At 41.4% G+C, this 18,994-nt stretch overlaps 1 protein-coding gene across 5 annotated transcripts in view; it reads right to left on the reverse strand.

The window, feature by feature from the left end:
• PEX5L (peroxisomal biogenesis factor 5 like) overlaps window positions 1–18,994 on the reverse strand; it is a 152,932-nt gene that overhangs the window by 12,392 nt on the left and 121,546 nt on the right. For all 5 annotated transcript variants that reach the window (XM_054580929.1, XM_054580932.1, XM_054580918.1 and 2 more), the window contains one exon: window positions 388–504. In XM_054580929.1, the coding sequence (XP_054436904.1) occupies window positions 388–504 (117 nt within the window). The remainder of the gene's footprint in view (window positions 1–387; window positions 505–18,994) is intronic.

Here is an 18,994-nt window from a genome sequence, read left to right on the forward strand (position 1 = left end):
CTGCTTCACTCCCCTGCACATTGATACCTCTTCTGTTAGCTCATTGACACGGTTCACATACCTGACTGGCAAAAAGCATTGTGGGATTAGCCCAGGTCTTGTTGCAACCCACCCTCAAGGTCGGTTAGTTCAGGTAACTGGCCAGCAGTCAGGATCCAAGCACTGGCGGGCTGCCAAACACCCCTATTAACATTAATAAAGATAAGGGTATTCCATTCCGGCTTTGCTGCTTTCATACATTGCATGATTTCTTCTAGGTCCTATTGATGTTCAATTATCTGTTTGATTCTTGGATTTTTCCCAAAATAATTATCAACTAATTTATAATTATATGATCCAATGAGGTTGAGAAAACCTGTCAGCATGAATAAGAAGAGAATTGGTCACCTTCTCGCTAGCTGAGACGGTAACTTGATTCTGGGCTTCTTGGTTTTCGGATATCCAGTTCCTCCGGGCCATTTCTTCCCATTCTGCTTGCATCTTATCCCAAAACTCTGTATCTGACTAGGAGACAGGAAAAATGAAGCAAGATGGATTAGAGAATATGCTATATATCATTTCATTTATTTCCATAAAGGCAGTTTTCCTTATAGACTAAAATGAGTCCCAAGGGGGAATAAAATGTTGAAACCGGCCATATCCAATGATACTCATGGCTGAAGAGCTTTCAGAGGGTCCTCAGTGGTCAGAGTGTTGAACTGGATTAATTGTGAGTTTCTCCAGCTGCCTCTGAAGGGCCTGGATCATCTGTACTGAATTCAGCTAAAAAATCTATTACTTGAACAACTTCAAGTGGGGGTACCAGACACACAATTTAGGAAGGGTGGGCTTCCCTGCGGTTGCTCCTAGGAGCTGAGGAGTTAGAACAACAGCTTTGAGATGGGCCGAGCGGTGACGTGGGGAGGCGCTGGGCTAGGCACAAGGAAAGTCGTATCAGTCGACCCTACTGTGTGCCAAGCACTGTGCTGGCGGAAAACTGAGCCTAGAGGGTTGTGGTCACAAAGCTAGGGTCGCACAGGGTCTGGCCTTTAGTCTTGCTTCCAAGGCCAAGCTCATCGCCTCTTGACAAACTGCCTCCTCGGGCTAAAGAAGGAAGGGTCCTGGCTTTGGCTGTGAACTTGACTGAGTTCTCTTCAGGGTCTTTTCTATGGCAGGATGACTTTTTTTTTTAAAAAAAATACTACGTTCTTTCTTTATAATTTTCTTTTGTATCTTTCAAAAGGGAAACCTAGCCATTTGTTCTTTAGAGGAGGTTTGTGTTCTGGGTGGAAGCGGAATTTTTCTGCAAGCTCTGTCCCAGGTTGACTTCTGTCGTAGCCCGAAAAGAGCGGTTTAGGTGTCCTGGGGAGAGGAAAAAGGGGCAAGGATCTTAAAGAACTTCAGAGAGGAAGGGAAGCTTTCCAGGAGCGGGGAAGGAAGAAGGTGGTATGTTCTGAGATGAGTGGGAGACTGGTGCTTGGTTGTCAGGTATTTATTTCCCTGGCAAATTAGACTGACCCCCAAGGGCCTGACAGAGGGTATGCCTGGGGGAGCCAGGCTGACTTCAACTCTGATCTCCACGCATCAGAGAAATAGAGGAAAATCGAATTTCAAGGGACCACCTGGGGCCTGGCTGGCTGTCAGCAGTCAGCATGACAAATAAGAGGGCGCAGACTCTGTCCTTGGTTTCTGGCAGCACATCGGCTTTCCAGACTAGGTGTCCGAGACTAAGTTTTCCTCGCCAGTGTGGTAAGAGAGATCCTTGGAAACCACTTTATTTTGTTTAAAGAAAACAAAGAAATGGGTATTTCCTGAACACCTGAGTCTGGGACTGACCTCCACACTCTACCTGCAAATCTCATTTCTGTGATACTCAGTCCTGAGATTTGTGACACACCATCAACTTGACTTGAGGTTGCCCTTCGCTTTTTGGTCCCCTCCCCCAGACTCACCCTCCACTGCACCCTCATGCTGGGGTGGTGGCTGTGCTGTGGCCGGAACTTTTCTTTAAAGTGGCTTTGAGTGATAAATATAACCTTATTTCTTCTGCATACACATATTCAGGGAATAAAGGCAAACCCAATGCGCTAAATAAACATTAAATAAATAATTTAAACAAATAAATAAAGAAATACATATTAAATAATTAATAGATTAAATGAAAGAAAGAAAGAAATAATAAAGTAAATAGAGATCAGGTCCTGTTCTTTTCCTGTGTTATATCCAGCGTCCTCATTCCTGCCATTGAAATGGGTCCTGTCAGCGTTCCCTCAAGGAAGGCCACCACTTATCCAAGTTAACATTAGGAATACAATTCAAAATTTCTTTTTCAGTGAGTCTTTCTAGCAGAATGCCAAACTGTGCAAACAGAATGATCTCAGATACACAAAACAACAGCCAGACAAAAGACTAGAAGGAAATATGCTACCATGTTAGGAGTAATCTCTTTGCATGAAGGGATGATGGGTCCTGTTTTTGCTTCTATACATTTTTCTGTATTTTCTGACTTTGCATGGATTTTATAATAATAAAGGTGAAAAGCCACAATAAAAAATAAATCAGCTTTCCTTTTTAAGTACCGTGAAACCTGAACATTTAGATACTGAGGAGTTTGGAGACAAGTTTGGGGGCTCATTGCCCGTCTTGACTCGCTTTTCAAAGATGCAGGCTCAAGCTGTCTTCATAGACACTAAGACAAACCTGTCAAGTGAATTTTACAGTGTTTACTGACTTTGCCGAGCCCCCTGGTGGGTAATGTGAAATGCCAATGACTCCCAGTACTTTGTAAGGCAGTAAGAGTCCCTAAAATGTAAAGCTATTACAAGTCTTCTGAATGAAAGAGTGAGAAGGATTTTATAATGTGCACATCTGGGTTACAAAAGGACGTCTCACCTTTCCTGCAGTTTCAAATTAGAGCAGTGGATGCATTAAACAAGACTGCTGTGGAAAACAGACGAACCTCTGCTGGCGGTGGGGGGGCGGGGGGGCGGGGGGGAGGCGCTGCCAGGCTCTCATTTAATGAGATACACCAGGACTTACTGTTACCACTTAGAATAAGTTCTGACTAATTAAAGTGCACAGCGCAGTTTCATTTAATTACAGAAGACTACTTTTAGCACAATCAATTTTCATCCCGTCTCAAAATCCAGACTTTATTCACGTAACTGCAATTAACACTGCTTCTTTTTTCTATTTCTAATCAATTTCAGAGAAACCTGAGTCATATTTGAATTTTAAACATTTTAGACAGGACTGAGGGGATTTAATATATTGCCAATTTTCTTAGTTGTTCTGGGGTTTTGGTAGGTTGTTTTTTATTTTCTACAGGAAATAAGTTACCTGCTTACACCAGAAATGATCTAGTGTTTGCAAACTACTTTCATTTTTAAAAATTGCTTTCTTATTGTAACAATGGTGGGAATTCATGAAAAGAAACTTGGGATATGCAGTATGATGGTTTAGAGAGGAGCTTTCTCCTCGGATGAACCTGCGAACAAATTTTGGCTCCATCGCTGACCTTCTGCAAGATTTTACCTCGCTAAGTCTAATTTACCTTATCTCTAAAATGAAGATATGAAACAGTCGTCTTGGTTGGTTGTTAGGAGGGCTAAATGAGAAAATGTATCTGTGGCATAGAAAGTAGTTGTTCTTATTAGTGTTTTTGTAGCATTGAAAAATATGAAAAATGAACAGAAATCACCCACAGCCTCAAAGCTCAAGTACACATCTATATTTGGTGTTTAAATTTGCTGTAAATATATGTCCTCTTCCAGATATCTTTCCTTTTGCCATTTAAATCTTTCCCTTCTAACTAATTATTAAAAACTAGGAGGAAAGTATGGCAAAAGTGGCCTTCATAACTGGGGTTATAATGTTTCTTGATAAGTAATATGATCAAAATGATAGAAAATAACAAATAATACGCCGAGGAAGCACCCCCAGCCCTGCTTTCGCGGGATGAGATCAGGAGTGATTTGCCCCATCACTTTTCTCTGTACATTTCAGTATTTCCCAAATTTTCCTCTACTAGCATGCATTATTTTGGAGTAAAGGTAAGATTTGATTTAAAAACGCTGACTTTTCAGTTTTACTTTCTCCAATGATCCCACACTAGAGCAATTTCTTGCCTCTCTGAATTCCTTCAACACAGATATTCTGTGTTAGTGGTTTGGAATGAGAGAGGTATGGGTTAGCAAGTGCCATTACCCCTGTGAACTTGAGCAAGTCATTTTAACCCCGCTGTACATTCTTTTTCCTTATTTGTAAAGTGAGAAGACTGGCTTTATTGGGCAAATAGCTCACGGCTTCTTCATCTATGCACATTGAGTCAGAAGGTCAGAGAAAGGGGAAAGGAAGCCTGTTCACTGATTTCCAAAAATTATACCTTAAAGCATTTTCTCCAAATTATATTTGACATTTTCCCTTCACTTTTTGTTTGTAAAATTAGAAAATAAATAGTTTCTATAAGAATCATGTCAAAAATATTAATTATATTAAACTATAAAGAATAAGAAAATAAGTAAATTAGAACCAGGAATAGTTCAGGATAGCAATATATTATCAATCCCCACTTACCAGCCTGTTTTGGACATCCTTGAGTTAAAACAGAGATACTTTTAACTTTGTAATCAACATAACTATTGATCAGAAAGATCCTGGGGTTATGTTGTGAAAGAGCTGATGGATGTGAGGCTGCATGCCAATTCTGCCTGCCAGGAGTCGGGCTTTCTACTTGCCTCTTTAGACATCCATTGATTAACTGTTGCTGGATCAAAACTCTAAAAAGCAACCAACCAACCTGTTCTATATGTGCAGAAGGAAAGAGAGCAGCCCTTGCACGTTGAGGAATGAAAAGTCACTGTGCAAGGTCAGGTCAAGCATTTGTCACCACAAACCATTTTTGTGGAAGTGAAATTATGTGCAGTCTGTTTGGGATCTCATCACCCTAAGATCCAGTAGCTGGTGAAGAGTGGCTAAGCTGTCCCCACTCACCACATCTCTTGTTGGCAAAGAGCTCAGTGTTAGTTGAGGATTTCATATGGCTGCCCGACGGACACATTTAACCTGTGGCTGCAACCAGAGACGTGCAGCACCCTGATCAAGGATGGGTTGGTCAGAATTAGTTGGGTCAGAATGAGTCTGAGCTCTGGGCGCAGTCCCAGGTGTCCCACAGGATGAGGGGTCATTGACAAAGGAGTCGACACGGGCAAGAGTGAAAGGGCAAGAGTGACCCTGTTTCTGAAGCAGTGTGCCTAGTGAAGCAAGGCTTGGCAGGGAGGAGGGAGAGGGCTGAGCACGAGGGCGTAGCCTTGTTGTGTAGATTAGGGAACTAAGAGGCGTGAAGGGCAGTTCCAGGGGGACAGCCTTCTCTCAAACATGACAGGAAGCTGCCTGAAAATGGAAGGGGCTGCTGCCTCCGCAGGAGGATGGGTTCTCCAGCGTTAGAAGTCTTCAAACACTGTCAGAATGACCAATGCCAGGAGTGCTGTGAAGATGATTCAGAGATCAGATGGAGGGTCGACCCAATAAATTCTTGTCTCTCACAACCCTGAGTGAGGGTCTCTGGTTGTAACACGATTAATGAATTGATTTATTGGGTGAAACAGGAAAGCTCAAAATGAATAAAATCTCATTGAGACAAGAAATGGACCTGTCATGCGTGCTCCTTTCTTAATCTAAACAGAAAAGGAGAGAGAACACATGGGCTTTGGCATCAGGTAGAACAGGGTGGATCCTGGCTATGCCCCTTGTCATGTGACCTCTTTAACTCAGTTTCCTCGTCTGTAAAATGTAAAAAGCCTCTTAGGGTGGTTGTGCAGATTAAGTGGAACAATGTATGCAAAGTGCTTAGAATTTGTAATATTAAGAACTCAGGAATTGGCAGTTAGTGCTATTTTATATTTGTAAATAAAAAGGATTATTTCCCAGGATAGAGAAAGGATGCAATGTGACAAACTGTAAACTGTGTGGTTCTGACGTTTTGGAAGTTTTATTTTGAAAAACAAAAAAAATTGGTACTAGCACTCAACGCAGATTTTCCGGTTGCCTCTGGGTGAGACGTGCTGCCTTGTTTAACGGGCCGACCATCACCGCAGATGTTGGCAGCCACCTGGGCAAATAGCCTGAGGCTCGCACCAAACAACGTGCCAGCAGATTAGCTGCAGAAATGTGGGGAGGAAAAATTGGAAATGATGGGAAGGAGAGGAAAGGACACAGGAAGCTGGTAGTAATGCAACACAAGGCTTGAGCAGGATGTCAGAAGGCAATCAAGAGCCATTTCTCACAGAGAATCTAAGGTAATTTTCTGTTCTTTCCTTTCTATCCTTCCCCTTCTGAGGAGGGGTAAAGAGAAATGGAGTATTAAAGCACAGTCAGCAAAACCCGTTGTCTAAAATGGGCAGGCTTCGTTAGCCTATTCATTAGCAAGCAGATGCCTTTCCAGAACCCAAGTTTCACGGGATTCTAACTATATTTGTGGTCCCAGTGGGTATTTGTCTTCACAACAAAGAACTGCTCTTAAGGTGCACTAGAAACTGAAGGTTTGGAGACCAAATCTGGCTTTGCTGCCACTTTGGGAGTAGGGTTTTGCGAGGTCAACATCCCAGAGACTGCTTATTTCTCGCAGGCCTCCTGGCTGCTCTTTGGGCAATGAGCGGCATGTGACTAGAGGGCTGCTTTACCACAGTTGTGGGGAAGCAGGGAGGGTGCTGGGGTTTGAGCCTTGCCTCACATTCCATGTGACAACAAGTCATGTGATAAAGGAGTGGCATGTGGAATGTGAACTACAAGCAGTGTGACTTGGTTCCAGAGAGGGTTTCTTCTCCTTTAGCCACATCTACAGGTAGTGAAAAGCTACTGGGAAACTCTCTAGTAGTTTTTAAAAATAAAGTTTGAGAAATATTTACTAAACGCTAGCTATGTGCTGGTGCTTTGCATTATGGGACTGTTAAAAAACAAAACAAAACAAAATACCAAATGTGGATGCTGCTTTCAAGGAGCTCACTGTCCAAAGATAAAATAAAAAAGGGTAACTAATTCAGAATAGGGTGAACAAATGATGCAAAGAGAAGTAAAATTACTTGCTTAAAATCACACTATTCTGGTAAATAACAGAACCAGAACTCAATACACTTCATTCTTTCCTTTTATGGCAGATTGCCTCTTCCAAGATGGCTACAGCAGTATTTCTGGTCCCCATCCTTTTCAGAACCAGTTCACTCCATGAAGAGGTGGAGTCTCTTGCCTGTCTTGGAACACTTCCCTTGACAAGTAGAATGCAATGACAGTGACCTTGTGTGACTTTTGAGGTTAGATCCTAAAAGGTGATGCAGCTTCTGCCTGTGGCTCCCTCTCCCTGTTTCTGTCTGGACACTCACCCTTGGAATTTAGCTACAAGGTTGCAGGGAAGGCCGGGCCTCAGAGAAAGGCACCACTGGGGTGTCCCAGCCACCTGCGCAGCTGAGGTCTCAGGAGACCACCGTGTCAGCTGTCTGACTGTGGGCGAGAGTGCCTTCAGACGATCTGCACCACCAGCCTTCCAGCCACGCCGACACCTATGGGAGAAGGAGGCACCATCCTCTCTGAGCCCAGCCCAAGTTATATATTTCTGAAGCAAAATAAATGTCGTTTTAAGCCATTAAGTGTTGGAGTAATTTATTACACATCCAGAGTAACTGGAACACACTTTAGGTCCGAGGACAGGAGGAGGGAAGGAAGACTAGGCGCTGCGAAGGGACCTAATGGTGGGGCTTCCTCGAAGGGCTGGGGGTAGTGAAGTGTGGCTGCGTTTCCCCAGACATTGTCCCAGGAACAGGGAGTTCTGTGGTTGTGTGAGCTTGAGAAACACTGGGTTCAACCTAGGGGCTAGGGCTAGCCAAGAGTCATTTTCCCCCCTAATCCTCCATAGGACATTTCACATCCAAACCCAGATTTCAAAACCTTCATGAAGGTCCGTTAATAGCAGGCCCACAGGCCTAGAAAGAGCAACTCCTAGGCTGTACATGTGGTTTTCTACTTTACCGTAGTCACTACCAGATTATTACCTTCACCTGCCTGGCTCCTGGAGGTAGCTGAGTTGGCAAATTCTGGACAAAAATGAACAGGTTCCAGGTTCCTTGCTGTGTGGCTTCCCAGGATCATCAAATGCTAATATAGATGTTAAATATCTAAGAGGGGTTCACCCTAAATGACTCTGTGTGTGTGTGTGTGTGTGAGGGGGGGGGGAGAGAGAGAGAGAGAGAGAGATAGAGAGATAGAGAGAGAGATTTAGGGTTCTCTAGGACACAGCTTGGAAAATGCTGATGTTGAGTCCCAGAGCATAAGCATCTAAAGTTCCACAAAAAACAGAGATCATTGGTGGGATAAATTTGGTGTATCTTGAGAAACTATGAGAAATAGGAATTTACCACACATGGTTTGTTTTTATGTGATTGTTTCCAGTGAACCTGATCTCCAATTAGCCAGCAGGCTGTCTAATCCTCACATCTGCTGTGTGAATCAAAATTCTTCAGAATTTTGTTGTTGTTATTGTTCCAGAAGAGGAAATGAAACTCAGAATGTGGAGGGAAGAATTAAACTAATTTTTATATGTTTTGGGGAAGATGACTTATTTGATGTGTTTACCTTTTTAATACTAACTAGTCATTGAAAATGGCCTTTGAAACTACATATGATTATGTAGACAGATTGAACAACAACTGGATGAAACATGAGAAAATGAAAACAGTTAATTTATTAGTGTACTGGGATTTCTGGGTAGTTCCTAACCATTCCTCCCTCAACCTTTCAATTTCCTTTATTGTTGTTGCTTTTAAAATAACTTAAATAAGAGAGACTATTGATTAAAAAAATTATTATTTCCTGGTGACCAGCTTTTGAGTTCTGTAATTGTTTTAGGGCCTGCAAAACATGCAAACATTCTTTATATTGATAATAGTGATTAAGGACAGGAGTTCTGGAGCTACACAGGTCGGAATGCTAGTTCCATCACTGAATTGTGGTGTAACCTTGCACACGGTACTGAACCTATGCTCCAGTTTTCCTATGTTAAAATAAGATACAGCTGCTGTAAAGCACTGGGCTACTCACCAGGGGTAGTACATATAGCTATGACGGAAACAAGCTTAGGATGTCAAACAAGATTACGATGCCTGTGCACGTAGACAGGCTCCTTCTTTCTCCCCTTTCCTTTGTTGCAGGGCAAGGCCACCAGAGAGATTGGTTTAGAACCATGTTGACACTATCTTCCACTGTGAAGATACCTCCCTCCCTCCTTTAGGGTTATTTATGGAAAAAAAAAATTGGGCCAGTCATTTTGATGGAAAAGTTAGATTAAAAAATCACTCATATTGTTTTGAACATATTGTACTGGTATTTGGACTTTCTCCCTTTTTCTTTTAGACTACCTGATTATCACAACAGTTGACAGGGGCAAAGACAGAGTTTAGGTCCAGGTTGTTATGGAGGTATTGGGAAAGAAAATGGCGTAAGCTGTTTTCTTTGATGCTGAAATCAACCAGCTGACTCAAGGGCAATGCAAGGGCTCTGAAAAGCCGCCCGGAACCCCCTTGCCTTGGACCAGGGTGGTGGTATCATGGTGGAAGGGGAATGTGTTGATGCTACCTGGAGTTCATATCCAGTTGTTCATAACTAACTACTGTGGGGCTAGGTAGTTTCTGTTATACCCATCAAGCCTTAAAAAGATTCCAGATGGCCAAAATTATCACACATTCTCCTTGTGTATTGATTTATTGGCCTGCGAGGATTAATTTGGATAGAACTAGAGAAATATTTTCTTTGCCAAGAATACTAGGCATTGCATCTAGCTTTTTGGCAGCAACTGACTCATACCCAGCATCAAAACACAGAAGAGAAGCCGCATGAAATGCCAGGTCTGTGACTCCTTGGCCCGGGAGAATATCTGCCATCAGAGCACTCTTCTCTACAGAACCTGACAAACAATGGAGAGGAGCGGGGGGGTGGCCGACATTCCTCTATTTTCAGTTATTAGATGGTACTGGCAAGATTTGCTGGGTTTTAACAAATGATAGATCCCTGCATCAGTCTCAGGAGCTATTATGTAATTAGGAACACATTTTGAAGGGCCAGACATAACATTTTTTAAAAGAAATGCTTAGATGTACAAGATAGTAGTGCTTTTTAAATGTCTATTAAATAGATTTTTTCATACATAACATTTTTATTGAGGTAATTTATTATATATACTTATACATTTAATTCGCTCATTTAGTCAAGTTATTGACAAGCCTACTATGTAGCACGCAATGCTCTAGTCACCTGGGTATAGCAATGAACAAGACATATGCCGATTCTGCCACTGGACTGTGCAGTCTGGTGGGGCAGAGACAAATGCAATACAGAACTGTAAGGCAGGGGAGAAACGGTGCTCCAGGAGCAGGGAAGAGGGGAACCCAACTTAGACTTGGAAGTTCAGGGACCTTCCTGGAAGCAGTGAAAACCAACCGAGACTCTAAGAATGAACAGAAATTAGCCAGGTAATGGGTGAAGCAAGAACATTTCTGATAGGAGGAAGAGCATGTGCAAACACTAGGAGAAAGATCACATGGCTTATTCTAGAAACTGATGATTTATAATGATGCCAGTGTAGACGTCATGGTGGGAGTCTGAGTTGAGAATGTAGAAGCAAGAATGGCCCATGTCATGAAGAAATTTATAGAGTGAAGTCGATGAATGTGGACTCCACGGACAATCGGGAAGTCATTATGCAGGTCTGTGTTTTAGAAATGACCTCTGGCTGAAGTGAAGAGAATGGAATAAGTAAAGCATTGCATTTTACACTTTGGAGGCAGTGAGAACAGTTACAAGGCTGTTATAGTTGCCTCTATAAGAGACACCAGAGTAGGGGGTTGGCAGTGGAGATGGGGAAAAATGAGCAGATTTGAGAGATATTTAGTGCAATCAATAGGACTTGGTGTTTGATTAGATGCTAGGGAGAGATAGATGTTGGGTTCAGGAGAAGAAAGAAACCAGAGGGAGGGTTGGGGAGAGAGAGGAGGCTTTTTCTTGGAGGATCCCATTTCCAGAGTTAAAGAACAGAAAAGGTAAAGCCGCGTTAGAGTGAAGAGCACAGATCTGGATATGTTCAGTGTAAGGTGCCTTTGGTATGTTTGAGCACAGATGCGGAGAAGGCTGTGTGCTGCGTGGGTTTGGCCTCAGGAGGGAAATCATAGCGAGAGACCTGGATCTTGGAGTCATCAACATGTGAGTGTTGATGAATGACACAAGGGGACATGTGCAATCGGTGACTGTGTGAGGACTGGCGAGCAGGCTGCTGGGTTTGCAATCTCAGGAACAAGGAATAGGCAGAGAAGGAAGAACTTACTCCAGAGAAAGGAAGAGTGTGGGGTCAGAAACTCCAACAGGAGAGAACCCTTAAGTGGAGGAAGGGTTTACAGTGCCCAGTGCTGCCCAGAGCTATAAATTGGGATGGAGTGTGTCTGTGAGCGTGTCTGCTGATGAAGAAGCAATGACTTCATCTGAGCAATGTCTGTGGGATAAGGGTGGAAGCCAGATTACCATGGATTGAAGGCAAATGAAAATGAAACGATATTGTCATGCATTGTAACAATAAATAAAACCATCTTTGGAGCTTTTGCGGAGTTATTAACACTGCAAAGTAGCTGAAAAATCCTGATCTTGACTTAAGTGGCTTTCCCCCTCTTCAACTTTATGCATTTATACCTACCCACTCACCCACCACCCACCAACCCATCTTCTTTTCTATCTAGCTAATCTTTGACTGTTAAACCAAATGCCATATTTGAATCATGGCCAAAGCTAAGGATGGAAATGGGGTAAGGGAAGGGGACAGCCATGTTTTCTTTCTTGTTTTGGCGGGGGGTCTCATAGAATCTGAGCATCACAAAAGGAAGTAAGAGGCCTTAGGAGCATATGTCCACTCCCTCCCCATGGGGACGAGTTGTGGTGGGGGGCGCAGAAGAGAGATAAATTAGGAGGCTATTGTGGCGACCTGGGATGAGACCAGGGTGATTGCAACAGGAACAGAGAGGAAAGAGCGAATCAGAGATTTTCTAAGTGAAGAAGTAAGAGGATTTAGTGACAAAATTGCACTGCTTCCTACTAAGAGCAACAATGTTGTCACCTTGAATGTGTATGATTTTGAAAGAGTTTTCTAGTGTATTAACTCATTTGACCTTTATAAATGATTTATCCAATGTCACTAGCTAGTTAATAACTGAACCAGGGCCAGAGCCGTATCTCATAATTCCTACCCTATACCATTTTCATTAATGCAACCTTGTTTCCCTCATCCTGCTCTGCAGCTCTAACCTGTCCCTGGCATTAAGGATCAATCAATGTTATTGTTTGGCAAATATTATCTTGGTTGGAGGAAAGAGCAGAACAGAGCCCTTCTGCTTGTCTCTTGTCACTTAATTTTCTGAGACAAACCGAGTTTATTCTTGTATTTCTGAACCAAGTTCAGAACCAAGTTCAGAAATACAAGGTCACAGACTCTGCACTCAGCTTGTCTTCTGCCAGGAATGAAGTAAACTACAATGGAATCTTAAAATGGAACTCTTTCAGCCTAAGTTTTAGCTCTGATTCCAAAAAAGAAAGGAAAAAAATATAATAAAACAATTGGTGCCTTATTACTTATGCAGGACTTGCAGAAAAAAATGGTTCTTTATATACCATACACTCATATAAGATTATATGTATCATGTGTTCCCCCAACATTTAGCCTGTAATTCTTATAAAACAGTTAACATTGAAGGGACCTGGGGGGGGGAGCATTTCCATGAAGTGAATGGTCAGGGATATGTGTTTCTCACGACCAGGTTTGGGCCACAAAGGGGCAAGCCAACCTGGAGCTATCGTGAGATCCAAGAGGACTTCTCGAAGGGTGAGGACTGGGGACCTCACTGGAGCTGCAGATGTTATTCCCAGTGGGAATGTCTGAGAGATCCAAAAACGCAGAACATGGGAGAGTGCACTCTTACGAAACATCCGCTGAGCCCAGAGAGCAGCTGGGCCAGGCCATGGCTGCACCTGCCACGTAAGGCTGGGCCCCTTCCTCTACTCCTCACTATTCCGGTCCCACACTGGAGGACTCAGGAACTGACGAGTGAGTGGAGGGGGAGGAGGTGAAACCAGCAGAGAGAAGGTTCACCCGGCAGCTTCCTCACTACAGAGGGTCAAAGCCTACGGGCCTTCCTACTTTGGGAAGGCAAGAAGCTCTGAATTGTGAATATAGCAGGAGTCATTTAACTATGATAGAGGAATGCATATCTTAGTTATCGATATAACATTGTTCTCAAGACCAAAAGTATCTGGAGGATTTTTCATTATCTTAAAGTGATAGGAAAGCTATGGGACTTTTATGGGTTGAGTTATGTTCCCTAAAAAGATATGGTGAAGTTCCAACCTCTGGTATCTGTGAATGTGATCTTCTTTAAAAATAGAGTTTTTGCAGATGTAATCAAGTTCAGATGAGGTTCTTATGGAGGACCCTTAATCCAGCATCACTGGTGTCCTTATAAGACGAAAGGAATTTGAACTTCCCCAATCTGGTGAAGGAAATAGACTTCCAGGAAGTCCAGGAAGCTCAGAGAGTCCCAAAGAAGTTGGACCCAAGGAAGCACACACCAAGGCACATCATAATTATATTACCCAAGATTAAAGATAAGGAGAGAATCTTAAAAGAAGCAAGAGAAAAGGAGACAGTTACCTATAAAGGAGTTCCCATAAGACTGTCAGCTGATTTCTCAAAAGAAACCTTGCAGTCAAGAATGGGCTGGCAAGAAGTATTCCAAGTCATGAAAGGCAAGGACCTACACCCAAGATTACTCTATCCAGCAAAGCCATCATTTAAATGGAAGAGCAGAAAAGTGCTTCCCAGATAAGGTCAAGTTAAAGGAGTTCATCATCACCAAGCTCTTATAATATGAAATGTTAAAGGGACCTATCTAAGAAAAAGACGAAGATCAAAAACTATGAACAGTAAAATGACAACAAACTCAAAACTATCAACAACTGAACCTAAAAAAAACAATAACAAAAACAAACTAAGCAAACAACTAGGACAGGAACAGAATCACAGAAATGGAGATCAGAGGGGAGAGGGAGGGAGGAGAATGAGGGAAAAGGTACAGGGAATAAGGAGCATACATAGTAGGTATAAAATAAACAGGGGGAGGTTAAGAATAGCATAGGAAATGGAGAGGCCAAAGAGCTTATATGCACAACCCAGGGACGTGAGCTAAGGTTGGGGGGGAATGCTGGTGGGAGGAGGGTGCAGGGTGAAGGGGAATAAAGGAGAGGAAAAAATGGGACAACTGTAATAGCATAATTTTTATATATATATAGGAATTTGGACACAGACACAGAGGGAAGACGGCTGCATGAAGGTGGCAGAGAAATTGGAGCGATGCTGCCACAACCCAGTGAACACCTGTGGCTACCAGAAGCTGGGAGAGGCACGGGAAATCCTACTGCAGCGCTTTGGAGAGAGCCCGGCCTGCCAATACCTTGATTTCAGACTTTCTGCCTCCAGGCTGGGAGACTGTACATTTCTTTTGTTTTTAGCCACCCATTTTGTGGTGCTTTGTTACAACAGCCACTGGAAGTTAATATAAGGGACTGACCTGCGATTTCATTCAGAGGTCAGGAGAAAACTAGCTCACAAATGGGGTTTCAATGGGCAGTAGAAGATAAAATAAAGTTTTCTTTTACATTCACCCTATCAAGTTCTGCCTATTAAACAAAATGAGAGCCAAGAATCCTAGTGCACAACACATGCTCAACAAATACCTGTTGTGACTGAATGGTTTTCTGGACTTACTGATATGTACTGTTTCTTGCACTCTCTTTCCCTTGACTCGCCAAATGAGCTTCCATGCATCATTTCCATTTTTATAAATGAGGAAACCGATGTCACAGAGATTAAATAACTTGCCCAAGGAAAATGGCTCATATTGTGCACAAAGTGAGATTTAAATATTGGTCTTCCTGACGCCACTCTGTGCTTTTCCACTCCATTGTCATCAAATTACTCCAAAAAATTGGATAGATGTTCAATGGCTTGTGTCCTCCTCGTTCAGAGAACTCTGCCTCATTTGAAATGTTTGTAGAATCTGAATTGCAGGGATATATTTTCTTGGCAGTTTTGATTTGTAAAAAGACAAATTCAAAAGTCCGTCTATAGGAAAACAGGCAGAATGTAGGCTGTGTACTTAAATAAATGTACGTGTAGTAAACCCTTGATTCTAGTTCTATGTTTTTAGACTGGGAAGCTGAAAAAGACAGTTCTTGATCTCAAGGATTGCGGTCACCTGGAAGGAACTTTTTGGGGGTGTTGACAGTATTGTAACCAGAAGTCAGAAGATGTGTCCACTTGTCCCGCTGTGACCGCTCCTCAGTGGGTGTGATCTCAGACGAGCCAAGTAACCTTTTTCCGTTCCAAATTTTTGGGAAATTTTTCTGTAAACTGTGAAAAGTTACACTAGGGTCAGGTGGCATTATTATTATTATTATTGAAATATTTTATACAGCCACCTTTCTTATATGATTTAAATGGCCAAAGAGATGCTGCACAATATATCAGCCAGTAATGGATGCTGTTAAATAGCCAGGCACAAACAACCTTATTTAAGTGCTGTAAAGACAAAACTGCATTAGGGATTTTTTTTCCCTCAGGGAGACAGATCTTGTGATTTATTTTTTAAAAGGATATTTAGAATCTGAAGAGCATTGCTGACTCAAGAGAAATACAAAGGTCAATTGTTGCATCTAAGCTATGCTGCCATAACATTTAAATAATTAAAAGGTTGTGTTCCGAGATAATTTAGTCCCACATTTTAACCAAGTATTTAATGGCAGTCAACTCTAAACAAGCTCTATTCTCATATGGGGAATCCACAGAGCCTATTGACTGTCCAGATGGCAGAGAATAGAAGGATTAAAATGTATGTAAATTAGGGATCATCCAAATCTTTTAAACTAGACTTAAGTGGGTGTTAAGAGCATATTTTGGAGACTTTCTAAATAGGAGAGTAAAAGGAATTTTATTTCATTTAGGTATTTGTTTCTGGGTGACTTTTTTTGATAAAATACTTAAAAAGCATTTAAGTTATATAAGACTCTTTCCTTGCAGACCCACTGGAAAAAATAGATGAACAAAGAGAAAAAAAATAACCCTGTTAATTTTACTACCTATATATAATAACTGGAAGCACTTTGGTATATCTTATTTTAGGATTTCCCCATATGTTTACATATAAAAATGATTACCCATGAACTCTCAGTCTTAGGGCCAGTTACTTCCCTCTTGAGTTCCAGTTTTCTTATCTCTAGAAAAGAGTTAAAAATACTAACACTATAGGGTAGTTGTGAGGATTAAATTACATAATACTTATAAAATATTTAGCAGAATAGCTGGAATATAATCATGCTCAACCAAATTATTTTATTATTTTCTTTTTTCATTTATTGGTTTTTAGGAAGAGAAGAGAGACAAGAGAAACATCGATTTGTTGTTCCATTTATTTATGCATTCACTGGTTAATTCTTACATTTGCCATGACTGGGGATTGAACCTACAACCTTGGCATACTGGGACGATGCACTAACCAACTGAGCTACTTTGTGAAAAGAGAACTTTTTGGTGCATGTGGTTATTTAAACTTTTATTATGGAGGTATTTATATGCCAGTAAATTTACAACCATTACATCATTTCAAGGATCTTGTAGTATCCCATTTATAGATTTATTTTAATATGGTTTACCTTCTATTATTGCTATTATAAAATTTGCATCAAATATCCTGGGGCATGTATGTTTATGCTTGTGAGTGATTATTTCTCAAGGACTATTAAGGAATACCTGGGTCAAAAGGTAAAAACATTTTGAAGTTTTTGATACATCTTGTGAAATTGCCTTTAAAATTATTTTACAAGTCTATTTTTCCACTAGTGCTGAGTAATATCATTAAAAAAAAAATCTGTACCATAGTGGTAACTAATGAAGCTAAATTTTTTCCACATACATATTCTTGGTTATTAGAAAATTTGTAAAACATCTTTGGGTGGTAGGAAAACTTTTAATGATTCAATTTATTTAGTGGTCATAAGACTATTCAAGTTGCATATTTCTTCTTGAGTCAGTTCTAGTAAATTATTCCAATAAGAATTACTTTGAAGTGGACACCATATCTGAGTCTCCATCAACCTGGCTAAATCTTTTTGCCCTGCTCTGGCGATTCCCTGAGACTCCACCCCACCCAAATTTTGGGCCCACCTAAGCAGCTTCCGGTAGCTTTTCCATATGAACATCCTGTCGTGGCTCAAGCTTGGAACTTTCCTAAAATCTTTCAAAAGTTCACGATCCCAGATAAATAGCATCTGGCTGTGGCATGCCTCATACCTCTTGATAAGTGGTCCCAAGCCCTGCACTAGTGGCATCCAGCCTTGGTTTGCAGCTTAGCTTCCCCCAGGCACCTCAAAGCCCAGCACAAGTGGCAACCATCTTCAGATCACTTTTTAGCTCATACCAAGTGGTCCTGGGCAGGGCACAGGCCCAGGTGACCATGGTATGACCAGAGCCTCTCTCAAGGAGCCCCAGAACCAACACATTCACTGGCCAGCTTCAGACCATACCAGAGCACCATCCAACCACCTACACAAATGACACGCCCAAAAGGCAGACTTGTCAGGCTCCAGAAACCTGCTAAAGTGAATCCTGCTCCATAGGGTCAGCTCCTGCAAACCGTAGTCATGACCAGTTCTCACAAACAATCAGCCTGAGGGTCAGTCTCTCCCACTGATGTGTCAATAGCAATCAAGACCCAACTACAACAGGAGGGCACACACAACCCACACAAGTGACATACCTTGAGCACTTGGCTCAGGTGACCAGACAGACTGCGCCACTGGGCCCCACAGAACATCTACTACATAAGGCTGCTCTATCAAGGCTGGGAGATATAGCATTTCTACCTAATATATAAAAAAATATACGGAAGAAACCAAAATGAGGAGACAAAGATACCTGTCCCAAATAAAGCAATAGAACAAAACTCCAGAAAAGAAGTAAACAAAATGGAAATAAGCAATCTAACAGACGCAGAGTTCAAAACACTTGGTTATAAGAATGCTTAGTGCTCTTGGTAAGTACTTCAACAAAGAGATAAGAAACATAAAAATGGAGATAGAAAACATGAAGAAAAAAACCTGTTACAAATGAAGAATAGAGAGGGACTTGAGTAGATTAGATGAGGCAGAGGATCAAGTCAGTGATTTGGAAGTTAAGGTAGCAGAAAACACTAGATCATAACAGCAAAAAGAAACAAGAAACCCCCCCCCCAAAAAAAATGAGGCTTGTTTAAGGGGCCTCTGGAACAATATCAAGAAAAACAACATCTGTGCCATAGGGGTACCAGAAGAAGAGAAAGAGAGAAAGCAGGAAATTAAACACCTATTTGAAAAAAATTTTCCTAACCTGATGAAAGAAATAGAAATATAAGCCCAGGAAGCACAGAATCCCAAACAAGATTAACCCAAAGAGGCCCACACCAAGGTATTGAACATCATAATTAACCTGCCAAATGTTAAAAACAAAGAAAGAATTCTAAAAGCAGCAAGAAAAAAGCAGTTATTTACAAGGGAGCTCCCATAAGACTATTAGCTGATTTCTCAACAGAAATATTGTGGGCCAGAATAAATTGGCACAAAATATTCACAGTGATGAAGCAGAAGAACCTACGACCAAGATTATCCAACAAAGCTATTATTTAGAGTTGAAGGACAGATAAAATGCTTCCTAGACAGGAAAAAGCTAAAGAAGTTCATCATCACTAAACCAGTGTTACAAGAAATATTAAAGGCATGTCTTTAAGAAGAAAAATAAAAAAGATAAAAAATAGGAAAAATAAAATGGCAATAACTACTTATCTAACAATAACTACTTTAAATGTAAAAGGATTGAGTTCTCCAATAAAAAGACATAGGGTGGCAGAAT

This window comes from Pteronotus mesoamericanus, unplaced genomic scaffold, assembly GCF_021234165.1.
Source record: "Pteronotus mesoamericanus isolate MK-2021 breed Mesoamerican mustached bat unplaced genomic scaffold, CSHL_Meso_final contig_116, whole genome shotgun sequence".
NCBI lineage: Eukaryota > Metazoa > Chordata > Mammalia > Chiroptera > Mormoopidae > Pteronotus > Pteronotus mesoamericanus.